This window comes from Glycine max, chromosome 4, assembly GCF_000004515.6.
Source record: "Glycine max cultivar Williams 82 chromosome 4, Glycine_max_v4.0, whole genome shotgun sequence".
Classification (NCBI taxonomy): Eukaryota; Viridiplantae; Streptophyta; class Magnoliopsida; order Fabales; family Fabaceae; genus Glycine; species Glycine max.
In genome coordinates, this window is record NC_016091.4 from 41,650,823 (window position 1) to 41,670,208 (window position 19,386).

The window sequence follows — 19,386 nt, forward strand, 5'->3', positions numbered from 1 at the left end:
ATTTAACTCAAGCCGAGCTCAAGTCTAGTAAAGCTTGGTTTGATTTGACTCATTTTCATCCCTAGAAGTGACACGCAAAGTGAAATGTTGAAGTAAAATAGAAAATATCTATTCTTTTCTGATTTAATACGTATTTGTGAATTGAAGGAAAAATAATCACAGATTAGTGGATTACAAGGAACTTGTAAAAGTAGATCGAAGACGCCAAGGTTTTGCATGAAACCACCCCTGATTATCTTGTACTACATTTTTTGTCGTGAGACAACCATTTGTTAAGAAAAATAATTTCATCATTAGTATTTTAGTTTCTACACTAAGAATAAATGTTTATTTTATTTAATTAAAATTTATAATTTATAATAAATAAATATAATTTTACTTTGCTACATATTTCTTTTATTACTAATTGTAAGATTCTTTTAATTAATTTATGTTCTTTAAAAAAATAATTAATTAATTTAATTATGTTAAATCTACCAATTATTTATACCATTAGATATAAATATTTTTTTGAAAAAAATCTTATAATTATAAACCAAGGAATACACTATTTACTTTTTATGCTATGACCACGGAGGTTTATTTGATTATGTCATATGATGTTGATATTCTGTTAAAAGTCCAGAGAAACATGAGCAAGAGGCCATAGAAAATATTTATAATTTACTTTGCTAGATACACTATTTACTTTTGATATTTTGTATCCGTTTAGTTAGGTTATGTGTAGTAAAAATAACTGAAAGTTTAAAAATTAATTTATTAAATTATAAATATTTAATAAAATTAGTTTTTTAAGTAATTAAAAAGTATAAAATAATAAAAAATAATAAAATCATTATTTATTAAAAAAAGGTAATTATAAAATTTGATAAATATATAAGAATAAAAAATGAAAAATATAAAAAGTTAGAAGTTAGAACCTAATGTTTTAAAAAATACTACAAATTAATAAATAATTTATTTATCAAAGAGTTAAATAAACTTTTCAATTAATAAATAAAATTAAAAACTAATTAAAATTTTTTAGCCAAGATATGCGTGTGTAGCTCTAGAGTTTACATTTTCATGACGCAACGTGATCAACTTGTTTTTTTTTTTTTTTAAAAAAAAGATTCATGGTAAAAAGAGATAATTAAGTGACCATGAGTTTTATTGAAAAGGTGGGAAATATTATAAAATATATTATATTTTATAGATGTGAAGTGTAGGTTCTAGTAATTGATATGAGTAAATATATAAAAAAAAGTATTGATTTTATTTTTTAATTTAGAAATTATTATTGATTTTATTGTTTGATATATTCTATAGGTGTAATACAGTTTAAGAAATGAATAATATCCGACGAGATAATAAGGATTTTTGTTGTAAATAATATTTAAGTGTCTCATAAATATTTTTAGGGTTAAATAGTTAAATTCGTTTCTAAAAGTGAGATAAATTGATCCTTGAAAGATGAAAAATACAAATTTAATGTTCAAATGAGTAAATAGTGCAACAAATTAGTGAAGCGGTTAAATTTGTGAGATAATTTTATCATTAAATCGTAATGTTCAAGGATCAATGTGATAATAAGTTATATTTTTTATGATCAATTTAATATTATGTTGTAAAGTTTAAGAATCAATTTATCATTAAATTGTTTACCATACTAATTTGTCACTTTTTGCAAATTCAAAAATTAAATTTAAATTTTTCATCTTTTAGAAATCAAATATTTTTTTAACATTACTAGTTACCTTGCCTGGTTAAGTGTTAAGTCATTAAAACCCAAATCATTTAAACTTTATCATGGAAAAAAATAGTAAAGGAAAACTTTCTCTATTAGTTCCTACAAGGTAGCCACCTACACATTATTAGTCTTTCAAACTACTAAAATTTAAGTTAAATTATTCATTTGATCCTTATATTTTTACGATTTTTACCTTTTTAGTTCCTATAGTTTGAAAGTAATTTTGAAAGCGATCTTTTTAGTTTCTATACTTTATTTTAATTCCCTTTTAGTCCTTACCATCAAAATATGAGTAATATTATCGCAAATAATTCGTAACTAATTTATCACAAGATAATTTGTAATAAAAAAATAGTTAATAATTTATAATTAATTTGTAACTAATTATTTTTATATTTTTTGTGTAATAAGGACTAAAAGGTAATTAAAATATAAATTATAAGGATTAAAAAGATCACTTTCAAACTATATGGACTAAAAAAAAATTAAAATACAAACTATAAGGACTAAAAAGAACATTTTAAACTATAGGGACTAAAAGAGAATTAAAATGTAAACTATAGGAACTAAAAAAATTACTTTCAAACTATAAGAACTAGAAAGATAATTATCGTGAAACTATAGGAACCAAATGAGTAATTTAACCTAAAATTTATATAATACATTGGATTATAAGACAAGTCTATAAATTTAAGTATTTTTTTGTCATTATAATATCTAAATATACGTTGATAATGTACTACTTTGTTTAAGTTTATTTTTTAAAATATTTTTTTAAATCAAATAAATAATTTTATGATTTTCTGATATGTTTGTCTATACTACTTTTACTTGCAATAAACAATTTATTTTAATTTTTTAATAAGTAAATTTTATTTATTTCATAAAAAAGCACTTATAAAAAATTCTTATTTTAAATTATTTTTTTAAGTTTAAACAAATTGGTCCACTAACACTTTTGTTACACATTTTCTTTTCAATTTTAAATTAATCTATTTTTTTAAGGAAAAATTAAATTTAACGTGATTATCATTTTTTTTCTCATTCTACATTTATGCTTTACATGTAACAACACATTATCATCACCCAACAAAAATTGCTATAAAGTGGAGAGATAAAAAGAGATTTTTATGTTTTTCTAAAATTAAGTATTAATTTAACAATGGAAATATTATTTCATTGACAAAATACGCAACGAAAATATGATTCCAAATAACACAATGGAGTCATGGGGTGAAAAAAATTGTGAAAAAAATTACATACTAGAATCATGATTCGATTGCAGTTTTTGGAGGTGAAAAAAATTACACAATAAAAATGCAATTTTATTGTATATTTATACAACAAAATCATATTTTTATTTTGCTTTATTTTTTTCACTCTCATATAAGTAATGAAATCATGATTTTGTTGTATTTCAATCAAAATGACATTTTGGAGATACTATTAAGAGACACCCACGTGAGTTGTGCCAATAACAAAAGTGGAAGTGCTAATAGCAACTCCCTTTCAGTTTTTGTGGTGGATGAGGAGCTCGGGGTTGGGCCCGGACCCGTCCCTGAAGCTCAACTACACACACATGGCAGACACTAAGAACTAGGGTTTTCATTTAAAAAGGGCAAAACAAAAGGATGCAAAAAAGATCCAGTTGTCGGAGGCGCAGAGTAGAGCAGCAGAGAAGAGAGAAAACGGCACTGCAGCCGTAGAAGGAAAACCGACCATGGTGCACGTCTCCTTTTACAGGAACTGTACGTTTTCTTACGACGCCGTTTTAAAAACCCTAACCCTTGCATCGCCTTTTTAAAAACCCTTACCCTAACACGGCAATTTTTCTGTCTATGCTTTGCTTTGTTTTCTGATTTTCTCAGATGGTAAGACGTTTAAGAAGCCCCGCCGTCCGTACGAGAAGGAGCGTCTAGACGCGGAGCTGAAGCTGGTGGGGGAGTACGGGCTGCGGTGCAAGAGGGAGCTGTGGAGGGTGCAGTACGCGCTCAGCCGCATCCGCAACAACGCGCGGAATCTCCTTACCCTCGACGAGAAGAACCCGCGCCGGATCTTCGAGGGCGAGGCTCTTCTCCGCAGAATGTTCCGCTACGGACTCCTCGACGAGACTCAGAACAAGCTCGATTACGTCCTCGCCCTCACCGTCGAGAATTTCCTCGAGCGCCGCCTTCAGACGCTCGTCTTCAAATCCGGGATGGCCAAGTCCATTCACCACGCCAGGGTTCTCATCAAGCAGAGACATATCAGGTTCGTTAAAAAAAAATGCCCTCTTGTCTTCATGTGAATTGTGCATGTCATTGTCGGTTATAGGAATTTGTGAGTTAATTGTATTGTGGACTAATTATCATAAAATGTTTATTGAAGTTTCACGTTATGTTTGTATTGCAATCGTATGAACTGTGTATCTCATTGTTAGTTATGTTTGTTTGAGTTGATTGTGTTGGGGACTAATTGGAAAGTGTTACTGTTTAGTGAAATTTGATATTTTCAGGGATAATATGAGGCTGCTGTACTTAAGAATTGGATTGAGGGTTTTCTTTTTATTCTTGCTTTTTTTGAATCGGATGCTCTTCTTTGTGATGAAGTCCCATTTGAGTGATTAGGGTACTGTCTGTTTGTGTAAGCAGCGTAATTAAGTGGCTTATTGAATAAGTGTCTATTATGTAAGCATTTGTGAATAAGGTTTTGTTTTTGGATAAATTTCTTCACTAGTAATTGTAGAACAAGGGAAGAAAAAACAAAATGAATTGACCTTTCAAAGATTAAAATCAGCATTATGTACCTCAGCTTTTGGGAAAGTTGGATGACAGAAATTTTATAATTTTTGCAATGCATGCTTTTTTGACTTACAGGAGAAGTGTATAGTTTGCTGTACCGTATTTTTTTTGAGTTATCTATGAAGAAATTTATGCAAACAGGGCCTAGGTTGTTTTCATAATTAAGTTGTAAGATCTTCTCATAAAAGGGTTTATTGAAATAAGCTGAAATCTACTTATTAATATATCATAAGCTGTTTTCATAAGCTCCCTGAAACACTTACTAAACAAGTCTTTTATGTCATAAGATTAACCAGAATAAGATCAAGCAAATAAGCAAATAAGGAAAATTTCAATTTTGTAGGGCTAATACATCCTGTGTTTTGCAAGGACCGAATGAGGATTTATCAGCCTTCTTTTTTGAAATTTAAATTCTATTCACTTCAAGATGAAGTTCCATGTGTGTGATGACAGCTACTTTTTGGAGAATGACCTTTTTGATTTGTGATTTGTGATTGGCAGGGTTGGGAGGCAAGTGGTGAACATCCCATCTTTCTTGGTGAGGGTTGACTCACAGAAGCACATTGACTTCTCACTTACAAGTCCCCTTGGTGGCGGACGCCCTGGAAGAGTGAAGAGAAGAAACCAAAGGGCTGCTGCTAAGAAGGCCGCAGGTGGAGACGGAGACGAGGAAGACGAGGATTAGACTGTTCATTATGTCTTTCTCTAGTGCTATTAGATCTTATGCCACCTTTTACTTTGCCTACCTAATCGATTTTGGTTGTTATACATTTTCATCCTTTGGTTCCCTTGTTTGAGAAAATATTAAGTGGTGACATATTATGTTTTTGTGAATTTGGATATTTTAAAGTATCAAGATTTTCCATTAAATAATTTTTGATGATCATTGATTGGTTTCCTCTGTCATAAACTTTTAACGGACTTGGTAGTTTCTGAGCATCATTGCCACCTGGTTTATAAAAGATGATGTTGAAGTATGAACGAATCAATTTCTATAGTGAAATATTTAGTGATAGGAATAAGAAAGGTTGGTGTGGCTAAACTTGAAGTTTCTAGTCCGTTAAAAGTTGTCAATTTGTGTTATAGAGCTGTCAATTTGAATAATTACTATGCATGATGGGATATATAATTGTCAAATCAAATGCTAAAATATTCCATTATCAAAAGCTCAGCATGGCCTGCATATCTTCCATGAAATGCTTCTTTGATTCATTTGCAGCGCATGATCATTGGGCTTTGTTAGGTGCATCGGACATATTACTTGGGCAACCAACATTAAAACAAAATTTCAAAAATGTCCTTGAGTATTTTTTACTTTTATGGATTACGTAATTCGAATGACTTATACGGATTACATAATTTATGATTGATACGGATTATATAATCTGTATAACTCATATGGATCATGTAATTCGTATGAGTTAACTTATGGATTACATGATTCGTAATTTTTTTTAAATTAAAAAATGTTTTCTTAATTTATTAATAAATTAATTTTTTTAATACTAAATATTTTTTTATAAAAAATATACGAATTAAATAATTCGTATGAGTTATATCAAAATTAATTGTTACAAAATTTATTATTTAAATTTACATGTGCATTAAATATACATTAGAAATTTTAGTGTATATAACATTATTTATTTTATAATATAATTGGTCTATTAGTTGAGTTGGTTAGAGCGTCGTGCTAATATCCTGAAAGTGACAGGTCACTTACGGATTAGTTGATCAGTAAGGCTTACGGATTAGGCTTATACGGATTAACTGATCCGTATGGAGGTTTACGGATAAGCTGATATGTATCCCTTTTATGAAAGGGCAAAATGGAAAAATTGTAAAATTGCTGGGTGTTCACTGGGTGTACGTAGCAATGCCCATGATCATCCGTATAATAGATTAAGGTAGTAGCTTCCATTTTTTGGAGACTGAAAAATAATGAATAGTCAATTTGTTTGTTTTTTGAATTTAAAAGTTAGGTTGAGTAAAATTTGTGTTGCTGACTTATATGGGTTCATTTAAACTATTATCACGAGTTCCTTCCCCGTTTTCACTATCCATTCATCTTCTAAGTTACATCAAGGACCTACATCTGTCTCACAGGTCAGTCCAAGCAAAAGACAAAATAGATTCAATGGAAAGAACTTGTTAAAACTCATAGAACTTTAGCTGTAGATTCCAAGCAAAAGACAAAATAGATTCATTGGAAAGAACTTGATAAAACTTATAGAACTTTAGCTGTAGATTCAACCCTACAACTTGAGGGAGGTATTCTGTATCTTGGCTTCCCTTTTGGTTTTGAACCTGCATCACCATTTTCTTTCCATTTAACCTGCCCACTTGGCTAGTGCCTAGACAATCATTTTAGGCTTACCAATAAAATGAACTAAATTGAGTTTGCTTGTTTCGGTTCAACACACTAAGGTACATTTGGTTTAGGAAAGAAGTGGAAGAAAAGAAAAAGACATGGAGATAAAGGAACAAAAATTGAGGTGATTTTTCTGTTCCTTGGTAAGAAAGAAAATTAAACAATAGAAAGTTAATTTCTTTTCTTTTCTTTTAATTGGTTGGATAGAAATGTAAAATTTTTAAGGGTTTCATAAATTAACAATGATAAGAAACAAACGGGATCTTAAAACCTATGATTCTCACATATAAATAAAAAATACGTACCTTTCTTCATAGCGAGGCTTCTCTCCGGTGTACTTTGATTTCTTAGAAGAGGAGAGAAACAAGATTTCACTATCATGACTATTCTTTTTATCTCTCTACGTTTGTGATGGTCAGAGGTTAGAGAAAACACTTTTCTGTCAGGAAAGAGACATTGTTTCACATTAGTAGGTATTAACCTTTTTTATAACCATTACTCCCATCAAGTAGCAGTTGTCTATATAAATTTCTCCTATTTAACTCAATTACAATTTAGTCCCTAATTATTAATTATTTATTTATTAGTCCCTACATAAGTCACATGCCTCTCACATGAGACATTAGTTCTAACATTCTCCCACTTGGCTCATGTGACATTACTAAATATTATGGACTAAATAAATAAATAGATTAAACTAACATAATGTGCATTAAAATGACTAAATCGTTCTATACATTGGGTACATCATAATTCATGACTAAGAATATGAATCAATTCGAGTCATGGCGGTTGTACATCACTTAATCGACATAGTCCCTTCTATGTACTACAAATTAGTCTTCTCCTTAATATGAGCATTAGTTATGAGTACATAATTGGTCTCACATAATGTCTTTATTCAAGATAAAACCTGCTAACATTACTTTAATACAAATATACATGCAAACATAGAGAAATACATGCAAACATAGAGAACATGTAATGAGAAACATATCATAAATGAGCTCAGAGTGTCACTAAAATGCATAAGGTAAATTACACTTAATGATCATTAATAAAAATAATGTTCTATTGACACTCTTTGTTTCTGAACTTCTTCCTTAATGACAAAGTAATTCAATTCCATATGCTTAGCATCCTTAGAGTACTTGTCGTTCTTAGAAAAAAATACTACTGCGAAGTTATCACAATACATTTTCAGCGGCCTAGTAATACTGTTGACAATTCCAAGTCCTGAAATAAAGTTTCACAACCAATTAGCCTGAATTGTAGTCTCAAAACATGCTACAAATTCAGCTTTCATGGTAGATGCAACAACAACTACTGCATACGAAATTGCTTCCATTTGTTTTCGTTCCAGATCATTTAGGACATTGTGCAAGACAAAATTTGCATCCTTTCTAAATTGGAAAAGATAATGCTGAACACCTTTCCATCATGAATCTCTTTAGTACTTTATTGATATATACTTTTTGAGAAAAGGTAATGTTGAACACCTTTCCATCATGAATATTTTTATCCCTATCAAAGTTGTTAGAGAGAAACTTCTTAGTTTTATGAAGAACACCAAGATCATTAGTTGCAAGCAAGATATCATCAACATACAAAATTAGAAAAATAACCTTACTCCTACTAACCTTCAGATATATGCATTGATTAACTGTATTTTTCTTAAATCCAAAGGAAATAATGATATCATTAAACTTCAAATACCATTGGCGGGAACCTTGCTTAAGACTGTATATTGATTTCTTTAATTTGCACACCATGTGTTCATTTCCTTCAACTGAAAACCCCATTGGTTAGTCCATATAAACATTCTCCTCTAAATCTCCATTAAGAAAGACAATTTTCACATTCATATGATGTAACTCCAAGTCTTAATGGGCTACTAATGTCATGATAATCCTAAAAGAATCATTTCGTGAGACCGGTGAAAACGTCTCTCAATGTCATCTTTCTAAGTAAAATCCCTTAGCAACAAGTCTAGCCTTGTAACATTCAAGGTTTCCATGAGAATCACGTTTAGTCTTAAAGACCCATTTGCAACCAACTTTCTTACAACCTTTGGAAATTCTACAAGGTCCAAAGCACCATTATGTTTCATGAAATTTATTTCTTTTTTCATGGCATTTAACCACTTTTCAGAATTATCATAGCTTACAGCTTGTAAAACAAAACCAGATCATTATCATTAATGCTTAAGTCTGTTTTTGTTTCATGTAGGTATACCACATAGTCATTCGAAATAGCTAGTCTCCTTTCTCTTTAAGACCTCCTTAATGCTACTTCTTGTAGTTCTTCCACAATAGGTTCATTATGTATCATGTACTCATTATTGTGTTTCTCCTCTTCATTATTTTTGGAACAACAACTAAAGAAGCAATCACCTTACTGCTAGAGGCACAAACTAAAGGGACTTGCACTCTAACTTTTTTAATTTCCACATCTTGTGGAACTGTACTCCCACTAATTTCACCATTTTCAATGAACCTTGCATTCCTAGTTTCGATAATTCTCATACTATGATTAGGACAATAAAACATATACCCCTTTGACTTTTTTGAATAACCAATGAAATATCCACTGATTGTTCTTGCATCCAATTTTCTTTCTTCCATATTATAAATCCTTATTCCTGCCTGACAACCCCAAACATGCAGGTGCCTTATACTAGGTGTCCTATTCGTCCACAGTTCAAAAGGTGTCTTTGGAACTGCCTTACTAGGAACCCTATTCAACAAATACATGACAGTTTTCAAGGCATACATCCACAAAGATACGGGTAAAGTTGAATTGCTTAACATACTCCTAACCATATCCATTAAAGTTCTATTACGCCTTTCTGATACACCATTTTGTTGTGGTGTACGAGGCATTGTATATCGCGCACAAATCTCACATTTCTAAAGAAGTTTAGCAAATGGACCTGGGTGTTGCCCAATTTCATCATATCTTTTGTAATATTCACCATCTCTATCAGATCTAATAACTTTCACCTTTCTGTCTAATTGTTTTTCTACTTCATTTAAGTAAATTTATAAGGCATCCACTGCCTAAGATTTCTCATTCAGTAAGTAGACATAACCGTAACCTGAATAGTCTTCAATAAAGGTGATAAAGTATCTTTCCTTTTCGAAAGAATTAACATCGAAAGAATTAACATCAAAAGGCATCCATTGTGTAGCTCATTTCATTGTATGTTTTGTTTATTTTCCCTTAATATGATCCACACAAATATTAAGATCCGTAAAATCTAGATCAGGAACAATTTCATTTTTTATTAATTTTTTCATCCTTTCTCTAGAAATGTGTTAGGCCACAAGAAAGCAGATCGTTCATCCACTAAACTATGTTTAGTGCCAACATTATGATGTAGAGTTAAAATGGTTTCAACATACAAACAATCTAATTTTAATTTATATAAACCATCACAAAAAATATCAGTATCAATGAGATGATTATGCTTAAATAAGCTGAAACATCCATTACCAAAATTAAAAGAGTATCTAATAACATTAAGTTTATATAATGAAACTAAATTCCTAGATAAACTAGGTACATAAAAAGTTTCTAGTAAATCTAAATGATGTCCAATGTCGAGTTTGAAACGATAAGTCCCGAATGCTTCCACTGGAGTTTTCACTCTATTCCCCATGAAGACGAACATCTCATTTGGGCTTATGACTTGAATTGTAAAGAATCCCTGCATAGTGTTAGAAACATTAGTCGTACATCCAGAATCAAGCCACCATGTATTATGGGGAACTTCAATTAAGCTTAATTCAAAACATACATGTGCATTAAGTTCACCTTTCTTTTCGAACCAAGACTTGCGCTTTAGGCAATCCTTCTAGAAGTATCCAGATTTCTCACAAAATTGGCAATTATTGCCCATCGATACCTTCTTCTAGATTTGCAAAGAGTCGTCATTGATCTTTAATGGCCCTTTGCATTTATCATGCTTCTTTATAAATTTCTTTTCAGCTCCTTGACTCCCTTGGTGGCTTACATAATGGACTGAGTGGCTTCCTTGATTCTTAAGCCCCGTTTCTTCAAAAACTAACATAATGTGTAGTTCATGCACATTCTATTTATCTTTCATAGTATTATAGCTCATTTGGAACAAGGAAGTTCTCATTCATAGTCATTCCCAAGGTCTTAAGTCTTGCTGCAATGTTTGTCATCTTAATGACATGTTCATGCATAGTATGTGAACCATCAAACTTCATGGCGGTCAATGTACTCATTAATGTCCCAGCAAAAGACTTATCATCTATTTGAGAGCGCTCTCCCACTAATCTCATAAACTCTTTAGCATTATCAGTCTTAGGGAGAGTTGTCTTAATACAGTCTGCAACAGTCATTCTCATGAACATTAGACTGAGTCTGTTAGATATTTTCCAAGCTTTATAATGGACTTTCTCTTCATAATAAAATTCACATAACTGTTTTGAGACATAAAACAGATGTCATACATGTGATTCATTCAAACAACGGTCAATGTATATTAATGCTCTCCTTTGGATGATACACCAATACATAACATACAAACATGATGATACTAATAAAATTCTTAACATTATTTAGCAATTAAATATACATCAATTAGTAGTACCTATTTCCTTTGGGTATATAAATAAAACTAATGATACACACAAATCGCCTACAATTATATTCATTAATTATAAGAACAACTAATCAACCTTTGGGTGATCCATAAATGCCTTATAACAATGAATTTCAATGTACCCATAAACCAATAATCATATAATTTAGCATCCATTATTCTATGAGTAATTAAAATAATCATTAATTTGGAATTAACTAACCTTATAGATTTGACCACTTTGGTGACTAACAAATCTATCATACATTTAATTCCAATCAAATATATGGCTTGCACATACTTATTGCTATTAACAATTCATAGCCATTTTATTAATTTCATTTTAGGCCATAAAATAATATTCACATTTATTTGCCTTTTGCATTCAAACACGTTCAAACAAATATGTAGCATATACATATTTACTGCTATTGAAAATTTCAAAGCATTCACGAAAATTTAATTTCAAGACGTAAACTTTCAATCCTTTAATGAAATTCAACAATTATATTTGAAAAAAATGAGCATGTGGGATTGAGAATAACAAAAAGGGGGTTTGAATAGAAATTCCATGAATTCCTAAACCTAACTTGCTTCGGCTTTCTTTCCGTTACCGTAAAATGCAATGCTGCCAGACCCGCTTTTCAAAGAATATATTGTAGCAAAAACATGTACAGATAAATCATAATGGGTTTCATATGTGCAACTAGAATTAAATTTGAGAGACAATTTTAACAATCATAAAATTTCATATTTGAAGTAGAAAAAAAATCCTTAAATTTCATAATTAGGATTTATGTATAATTGGGAGAAAATAAATCATGGAGAATCATAAATTTTATAACGAATGCTCTGATATCACATGTTGAAATTTTAAGGGTTTCCTAGATTAACAATTATAGAAAACAAATAGGATCTTAAAACTTAATCCTTTATTATATTTCTTGTAATAAATGTGATTTTTGGAATATGGATAAATAAATCATGGAAAAATCTAAGCGGCTCTTTATTAAATCCAAGCGATCTCTTTGTAGGCGCTTGCCCCGATCTAATCGGGGGACCGAATTGATTATAAGAACATGAGTTTAATTAGTCGATTTATCAGTGAACAAGGAAAAATATTATCCAAACGCATAAATAGATTGACCTTAAAACAATAACGATTATAATAAATAATGCGTACCTTTCTCAATAGTGAAACTTCTCTTTGGTGTATTTTGATTTCTTGGAAGAGGAGAGAAATAAGATTTCACTACCATGACTATTCTTTCTGTTTCTATACGTTTGTGATGACTAGATATCACAGAGAGCACTTTCATCTCAGGAAGGGAACCTTGTTTCACATTATTTGGTATTAACTTTTTTTATAACCACTACTCCCATCAAGTAACAATTACCTTTGTAAACTTCTCCTGTTTAACTCAATTACAATTTAGTCCCTAATTATTAATTATTTATTTATCAGTCTTTACATAAGTCACATGCTTCTCACACGAGACATTAATTCTAACAAGAAAGAGAAAAGAAAAAAAATATTTTTTATTTATTTATAAAATGAAAAATATTCCTGATATTAAACGTAATATAAAAAATAAGGATAATTTGATCATTATACACTTTAAACCATTCACTCCTTTCATTTTCTCTTCGTTTACAAATTTTTATTTATGTGTTTTTATGTAATTGTTTTTTTAAAAAAAACATATAATTTAGTCTTTATATTATATGTGTTTGATATTCTGAATTTGGTTCTTATACCTAAAAACTTATTGAAGTCTTTATAAGTGTTTTTTCTCTAAAAAAAGTTCTTATACATGCAAACATTACTGATTTAGACATTTAGTCTATGTCATCACATGTTGACCATCATTTTACACATTTTTAATTTGATTCTTATATATGTAATACATTCTCAGTTCAATCCATATATTTAACACTAATACATTTTTAATTTAATTTTTATATGTGTAATATATTTTTAATTTGATCCCTTACATGTTGAGACCAAATTAAGAATGTCTTACACACATATAGACTAAATTAAGAATATGTTACGAGTATTTGACCAAAATTAAAAATACATCAGGAAATTAAGATGACAATAACCAAATTGGTAACATTTAAAAAAGAAGAAAAATGCACATCCTTTTTTAATAGTTGAGTTATGTTCATGACCTTTGTATATATTTCTTTTATGTTTAGGGATGAAAAAGCTTAGGTGTTTGTTTTTTTATTTGTTCCAATTCATTTATTCCTCTCGATTTGTGATTTTCAATTGCTTATGCTCTGTGTGGGTACTACACATTGTTAGCTCCTTCAACTGGGTTGTATCACTTTGCTATGCATTGCATGAGGTTTACATTGTTCTTTTGGGGAAAAAGATCTATGAAATCTTTACAGCAGTATTTGAGCCAACAAATCTTATTATTTTTTTAAACTAGAAATCGTGTATCAACCTCATCAATCGTTACCATTACTTTTGGAATAAAATTGATGAAATTACTGAATTATACATTGGAAAGTAGGGTAGCAGCAATTGCTAATGGCGTCGTCATTTAGGACATCAATGTTTTCATGAATTTTCTGGTTGTTAGTTTTCTTCAATTAAGTGAAGTTGTCTAAAGGTATTTAAATCGTCCTTCACATTTTTTTTCTTCGATAAGAGGTGATGTCTAATAGAATAGATGGTACATGCACTACTAGAAAAGCACTTTTCTACGACACAAGTTTTACGACGGTTGTATAAAAACCGATGTCGTAAGAAAAGCAGTGGCATTTTTGTAAATATTTGAAAAATTTTAAAGACGGGTTTGATAAACTCATCTTTGAAAATGCATTACGACATCGGTTCTTGTAGAACCGATGTAGAATGAAAACCGCATGCTGGCCTTATTTTAATCACTTCCTTAGCAAATTAAAACCCTAAAGTTCTAATGCGAACCAGCCAACACCGTTTCTCTATTCACCAGAGGGAGGTAGCTCAATCCCTTTCCCTCTCCTTCTCCCTCCCTATCCCCGTCTGTAATGGAATCATCGCTCCGTAACCACCTTCCTCTCTCTTTCTCTCTCTCTCAATCCAAGCTTTTCATTTATAATTATTTCTTTTTCTTCCGTTAGGGAGCAGAAGCACGAAGCAGAGCAAAAGAAGCTGGAAGAGCTCTGCAAACAGATCTAGGAGGAGAGAGAGCGCACCGAGTTTCGTCTTCTTCAGGAGAAAGCTAGCCTCGTTTCGTAATTTCCCCTTTCCCATTCAATTTTATTTTTTTAGGGTTTTCAATTTGTACTGTAGTGTAAGTGAATTTGGAAAGATGCTTTTGGTTCATTTAAATTCCATTTGCTCGAACTGATGTTACGGTAAATTGCTTTTCTTTTTTACATCGTGAACGAGAATGAGAGAGGAATGGCGTGGCGACGTTGGCGTCACAGAGAAGGAAGAAGAAGAAGTGACGTTGATGAAGAAGAAGAGTAAGAGAAATGAGAGGGTTGGTGCCGCAAAGAAGGAATATGAAGAAGAATAAGAGAACGAAGAGGGAGCGGTGGTGCTCCACTGTGCATGGTTGTGAAGCATCATCGGTAACAACTACTTTTCCCTTTTTTTCCCTTTTCTTTTTGTCTTTTGTTGTTGTTGTTGTTATTTATTGTGCATCTTTTGATTTGTGTTTAATTTTAAATGTTAATGTAGTGCTATTAGGTTTCATTTGCTATTTTGGGTAGACAATACTTTTGATGTGTTCACAGGTACTCATGGTAGAGCAATTAAACCATAACATAAAACCAGTACATAGGGGTAGCAAATAACACACTACAAAGCAATTAATTGCAAAGCCTTGGAATGCTATATTGCAACACGATCAAAGAAATCATAATTTTTTTGGTTTGTTTGGTCTTTTATGTTACATTATTTGAATTGGAAATTTGGTTTTGCTTAATTTGAAACCTAATTATTATGACAACTATTCCAAAATCTTTTATCCTTCATTTCATTTTCTCTGTCAAAACTTTAATTTAATCAACCTTTTTGTTCCTTTTGTTTTAAGACCGTCTTCATTAGATTGATTTGGGTTTTGGTTATCAATTTCAACTCTTGAGGTTGTTTTGGTGCATCATTAGCAATTTGGAGGCTTTCTATAACTCTCACATGACCCAAAGGTAATAGTATTTGGTCTTTGAATTTATATTGGTATAGATTGCACGACCCAATTGTTGTGCGCGATTAATATATGTATTATTGGTTGTTATTTCTCCATGTTTGATTTTGAATGTAACAATTGTTTTCCATAAATTATAATGTATGGTGTTGGATCTTCTATAATAAATTCTAAGAATTTAAACAAAAAATAGAAATTGAAATGTAAATGGAAGTGTAGAAGAATCAAAATTGTGCAAGCACATGGGGATAATAAGGTTGAAGAGGATAATTAAAAATTTTGCACTTATAATTGAGACCTTTGACAGTAGTACACAATAGGTCAAATGCATATAAATGCATCAATTTTTGTATATGCATATAAATAAAAAGAAAATTGTATTAGATCTTTCTAATCAAATGGTTTATGATATTTATAGCCATGCATCATTCAATTCTAATTTTTTGTAAAGGAATTATAAATTCTCAATTTAATGTGGCCATGAGGTTCATTCATGTAAAAATAATTTATATTCAATTGATATAACTAACGACCATTCTTTTGAATTTAATGTGAAACATGTACAAGTTATTATCATGTCTTGGAGTTATAATTTCAAGGGTATCTTTAATGAATAAAATGTAGCAGTATAATTTTTCTTGCACAAGATATATAATAAATAATATATGCCAAATCCATTATTTAATCTTTAATTATACCTTTTACTATATTCATTTTTAGCTTCATTTTACTAACGTCACCCGCTGCATGAGTGCCATTATATATGGCCTTGTGATTGTGAGTCGTAATGTTGACCAAGTCTTTCATTTTCATGTACCCTGGTTTAGTGTATTCATGTGATGAAATTTCTGATTGTGTGGGAGTACTTGCTTCTGAAGACATATAATCCTGTTTTCTTCCTTTTGGCTTATATCCTAACTGTGGGCATTGCATATTTGAACTTCCCAACTTTTTTTTTATCATTGTTGAATTTCTTTGATTTTTCTCCTCAAATGTGGTCTCTTTACTCAAATCTTATTCCCCTTGCTCCTTAAATAGCTTTCAAACTGAGAATAAGATGGAAAGCAGAATTGATTTGCTAATAAAGGAAAATTTATTGAAGAGACACAAAAGCAGTAGTCTGCACAGCTGGAGTAAAATAGTTGAAATATGATTTTCAATATAGCAAAAAAAATTGTGCCCCTGGATAGGTGCTGTTAGACAAATTGTGATATATACTGTTCTTTCGTAGGGTTCTGCTGCTAATATTAAAGTAAATTGCAATTGTATGGGTATATTATTGGCTTGTTTGGGAGCTGGGGAAGAAGCAAGAATTTTATGTTGAAAAATTATTTGATTTATTTTAATTGATGTTCAAGTTTACTTAATTTTTCAAAATTTTAGATGTCTAAAGAGGTGGTAACGATATTTAGTCTTTAATTATACCTTTTACTATATTCATTTCTTTCGCCATTAGGGAGAAAATGTTTCATATTGCTAAAGTTAATTCTTTATCTACAAATTGTTGATTTGACTCTTCCTTTTGATAAGTTACTATATCTTTAGGATTGGTTGCTCTCTACCTATTTGTTTCTTAGAGCAAAGTGGACTTAAAAGGTCATTATTAATTGTTTCAGAACTTCTTATATCTTAGAATGAACGAACTATAGAAATACATCACTTGGATTATGTCGAGTGTTTGTAGCAGAGATGTCTATTCTCCTTAGCTTGGAATTTGAATCTTTCAATAGTATCATTGAATTAAGTCTAATTGATGTTGTCAGGATGAATCTTATTGAATTTGAACACTTGATTAGTTCATGATATATGTTAACTCCGTGTTGAAGTTGTAAGAAAAGTTTTTATTTTTTTTAAAAAAGAACTACAGTCTAAGACGGTTCTTCAGATGGTTATCTGAAGACGTCTACATTCTAAGATGATTCTCAGAAAGATAACCGTTTTAGAATGTATAACTTTTCTAAGATGATTTTTCAAGAACCGTCGTAGAAAATTTTAAACTTTCTACGACATTGGTTACAAAGACGATTCATAACCATCTTTAAAAGTAACCTAGAATCGATGTAAAATCATCTTTTTGTAGTAGTGATGAAAATGGATTATAAGATGTGATATTACGTTAGATTTTATCTTAAAATTAATTTATATAAATTACTTAATAGTTATTAAAATACATTCAAAAATTGAGACAGATGATATAAGAATTTTGAATACTAACAAAATAAATAAAATAAAATGGCAATTTAATTGAATAGTTACTTCTTAGAAAAATAAAATAATATCTTTTCAACATTTTTTTTCTTTCACTTTTTAAATGTTGGATGCTTGAAAAATATAAAGACTAAAATGGAGCATGTAAAAATTGAGATTCACCTTATATTAGCATTCTAATTTCATATTAGTATTTTTTAAACTCATTTACCTTTCGTTGAATGTTTTAAAAATATAGGGATCAAAATCAACCAATTAAAAATTGGAAGATCAAAATTGCCCAAACACTATACTACAAGGGTTTAAATAAGTAATTTTTTTGAATGAAAACCATTTCATTCCACACTTAATTTTAACTAAAATTAGTTTTACAAAATCAAGGTTAATTAAAATCAGGTTCATAAACACTCATGCGGTTTTTTAAGTTATATTGAAGAATACTCCAAAACAAAATGTAAAAAAGATTGAATAATTTTTTAGATAAATTTTGTAATTTTTCCTTTTCTGCCATTTTCTTTCATTTAATTTTTCTCATCAAATAAACAATGGGTAAATCAAACAATCAAGGGATGTAATGTAACACTGTATTATTAATTGTACAGCTGCACTGCCGCAACTCAAAGTGATTGGGACACAAATTGCCAATTGTACAATACATAAACTTCTTCCTTCCATTAAAAAAAACTAAGCCGAATCCTTGACCCTGAGACACTTGATTTTGAAATCGCAATTCTAAAAACGCGGTTGGTTTCTTTATTTCTCAACTTACACCCAAATAATTAATAAAAAACCACGGATTTTAAAAGTTTATAAATAAATAGCCTTACCTCTTTAAGTGTATTCTGCCGCGTTAAAAAGCTCTAAAAAAGTATTTAATATTAATAACTTATCAAGAATTTTTTAATATCAACTACTTTTTTTTTAAAGAATAATATCAACTACTTAAAAATCAGTTTAAACGTGATTGTTAAATAATTATTATAATTTTTTAACAAGTTATAATAATATAAAAAATTCATAATTAAATATCAATATTAAAATACACTATTAATATATTTTAATTAATTTTTAAAATGCTTATTATTTATTAATGATATTTGTATGTGCTAGCGCGCCATCATTTTTATCTATATTAATTAAAAGCTTAAATTTATTTTTAATACATGTAGCCCATTTTGATTTTACTATGTAAACTTCACATATTTAACTCTTAATTAAAAACAATGCATATTAACATACCTTGTTGACTAAGCAATTTTATGTCCCAGTAATTTTTTTTCCAACTAATTAATGTCTTTAGAACATTAAAGAGTTAAAAAAAATTATTTGTCCTAAAAATCAGAGAAAAACATAAAAAAAAGTAATAAAAAAACATAATCTTACGCTTTGTAATAAAAAAATTATTCTTTTTAGTTTCTTAATAAAAATTATTGGTTAGCATTTTTCCCCTCTCAAATAAACAAAATAAGAAACTCCCATTCCCAAACCCTAGCAAGTTCCAATTCCAACCACAAACTAAAAGAGGAAAAGAGCATAAC

The 19,386-nt window shown here is 29.9% G+C and overlaps 1 protein-coding gene across 1 annotated transcript; it reads left to right on the plus strand.

Annotated features, from left to right (window-relative positions):
- Window positions 1-3,240: 3,240 nt before the first annotated feature.
- On the plus strand, window positions 3,241-5,379 carry LOC100810569 (40S ribosomal protein S9-2). The gene is made up of 3 exons (XM_003522982.4): window positions 3,241-3,477; window positions 3,598-3,979; window positions 5,011-5,379. Exons 1-3 carry the CDS (start codon window positions 3,450-3,452, stop codon window positions 5,192-5,194), a joined length of 594 nt encoding a protein of 197 aa, XP_003523030.1. The 5' UTR covers window positions 3,241-3,449; the 3' UTR covers window positions 5,195-5,379.
- The last annotated feature ends 14,007 nt before the right edge of the window (window positions 5,380-19,386 follow it).

Excerpts from the sequence above, each read along its gene's own strand:
- LOC100810569 (XM_003522982.4), top strand. The coding sequence starts at position 3,450 with ATGGTGCACGTCTCCTTTTACAGGAACT. Across the intron at positions 3,478-3,597 it reads CGTCTCCTTTTACAGGAACT|ATGGTAAGACGTTTAAGAAG; the intron begins GTACGTTTTCTT and ends TGATTTTCTCAG. Across the intron at positions 3,980-5,010 it reads ATCAAGCAGAGACATATCAG|GGTTGGGAGGCAAGTGGTGA; the intron begins GTTCGTTAAAAA and ends TGTGATTGGCAG.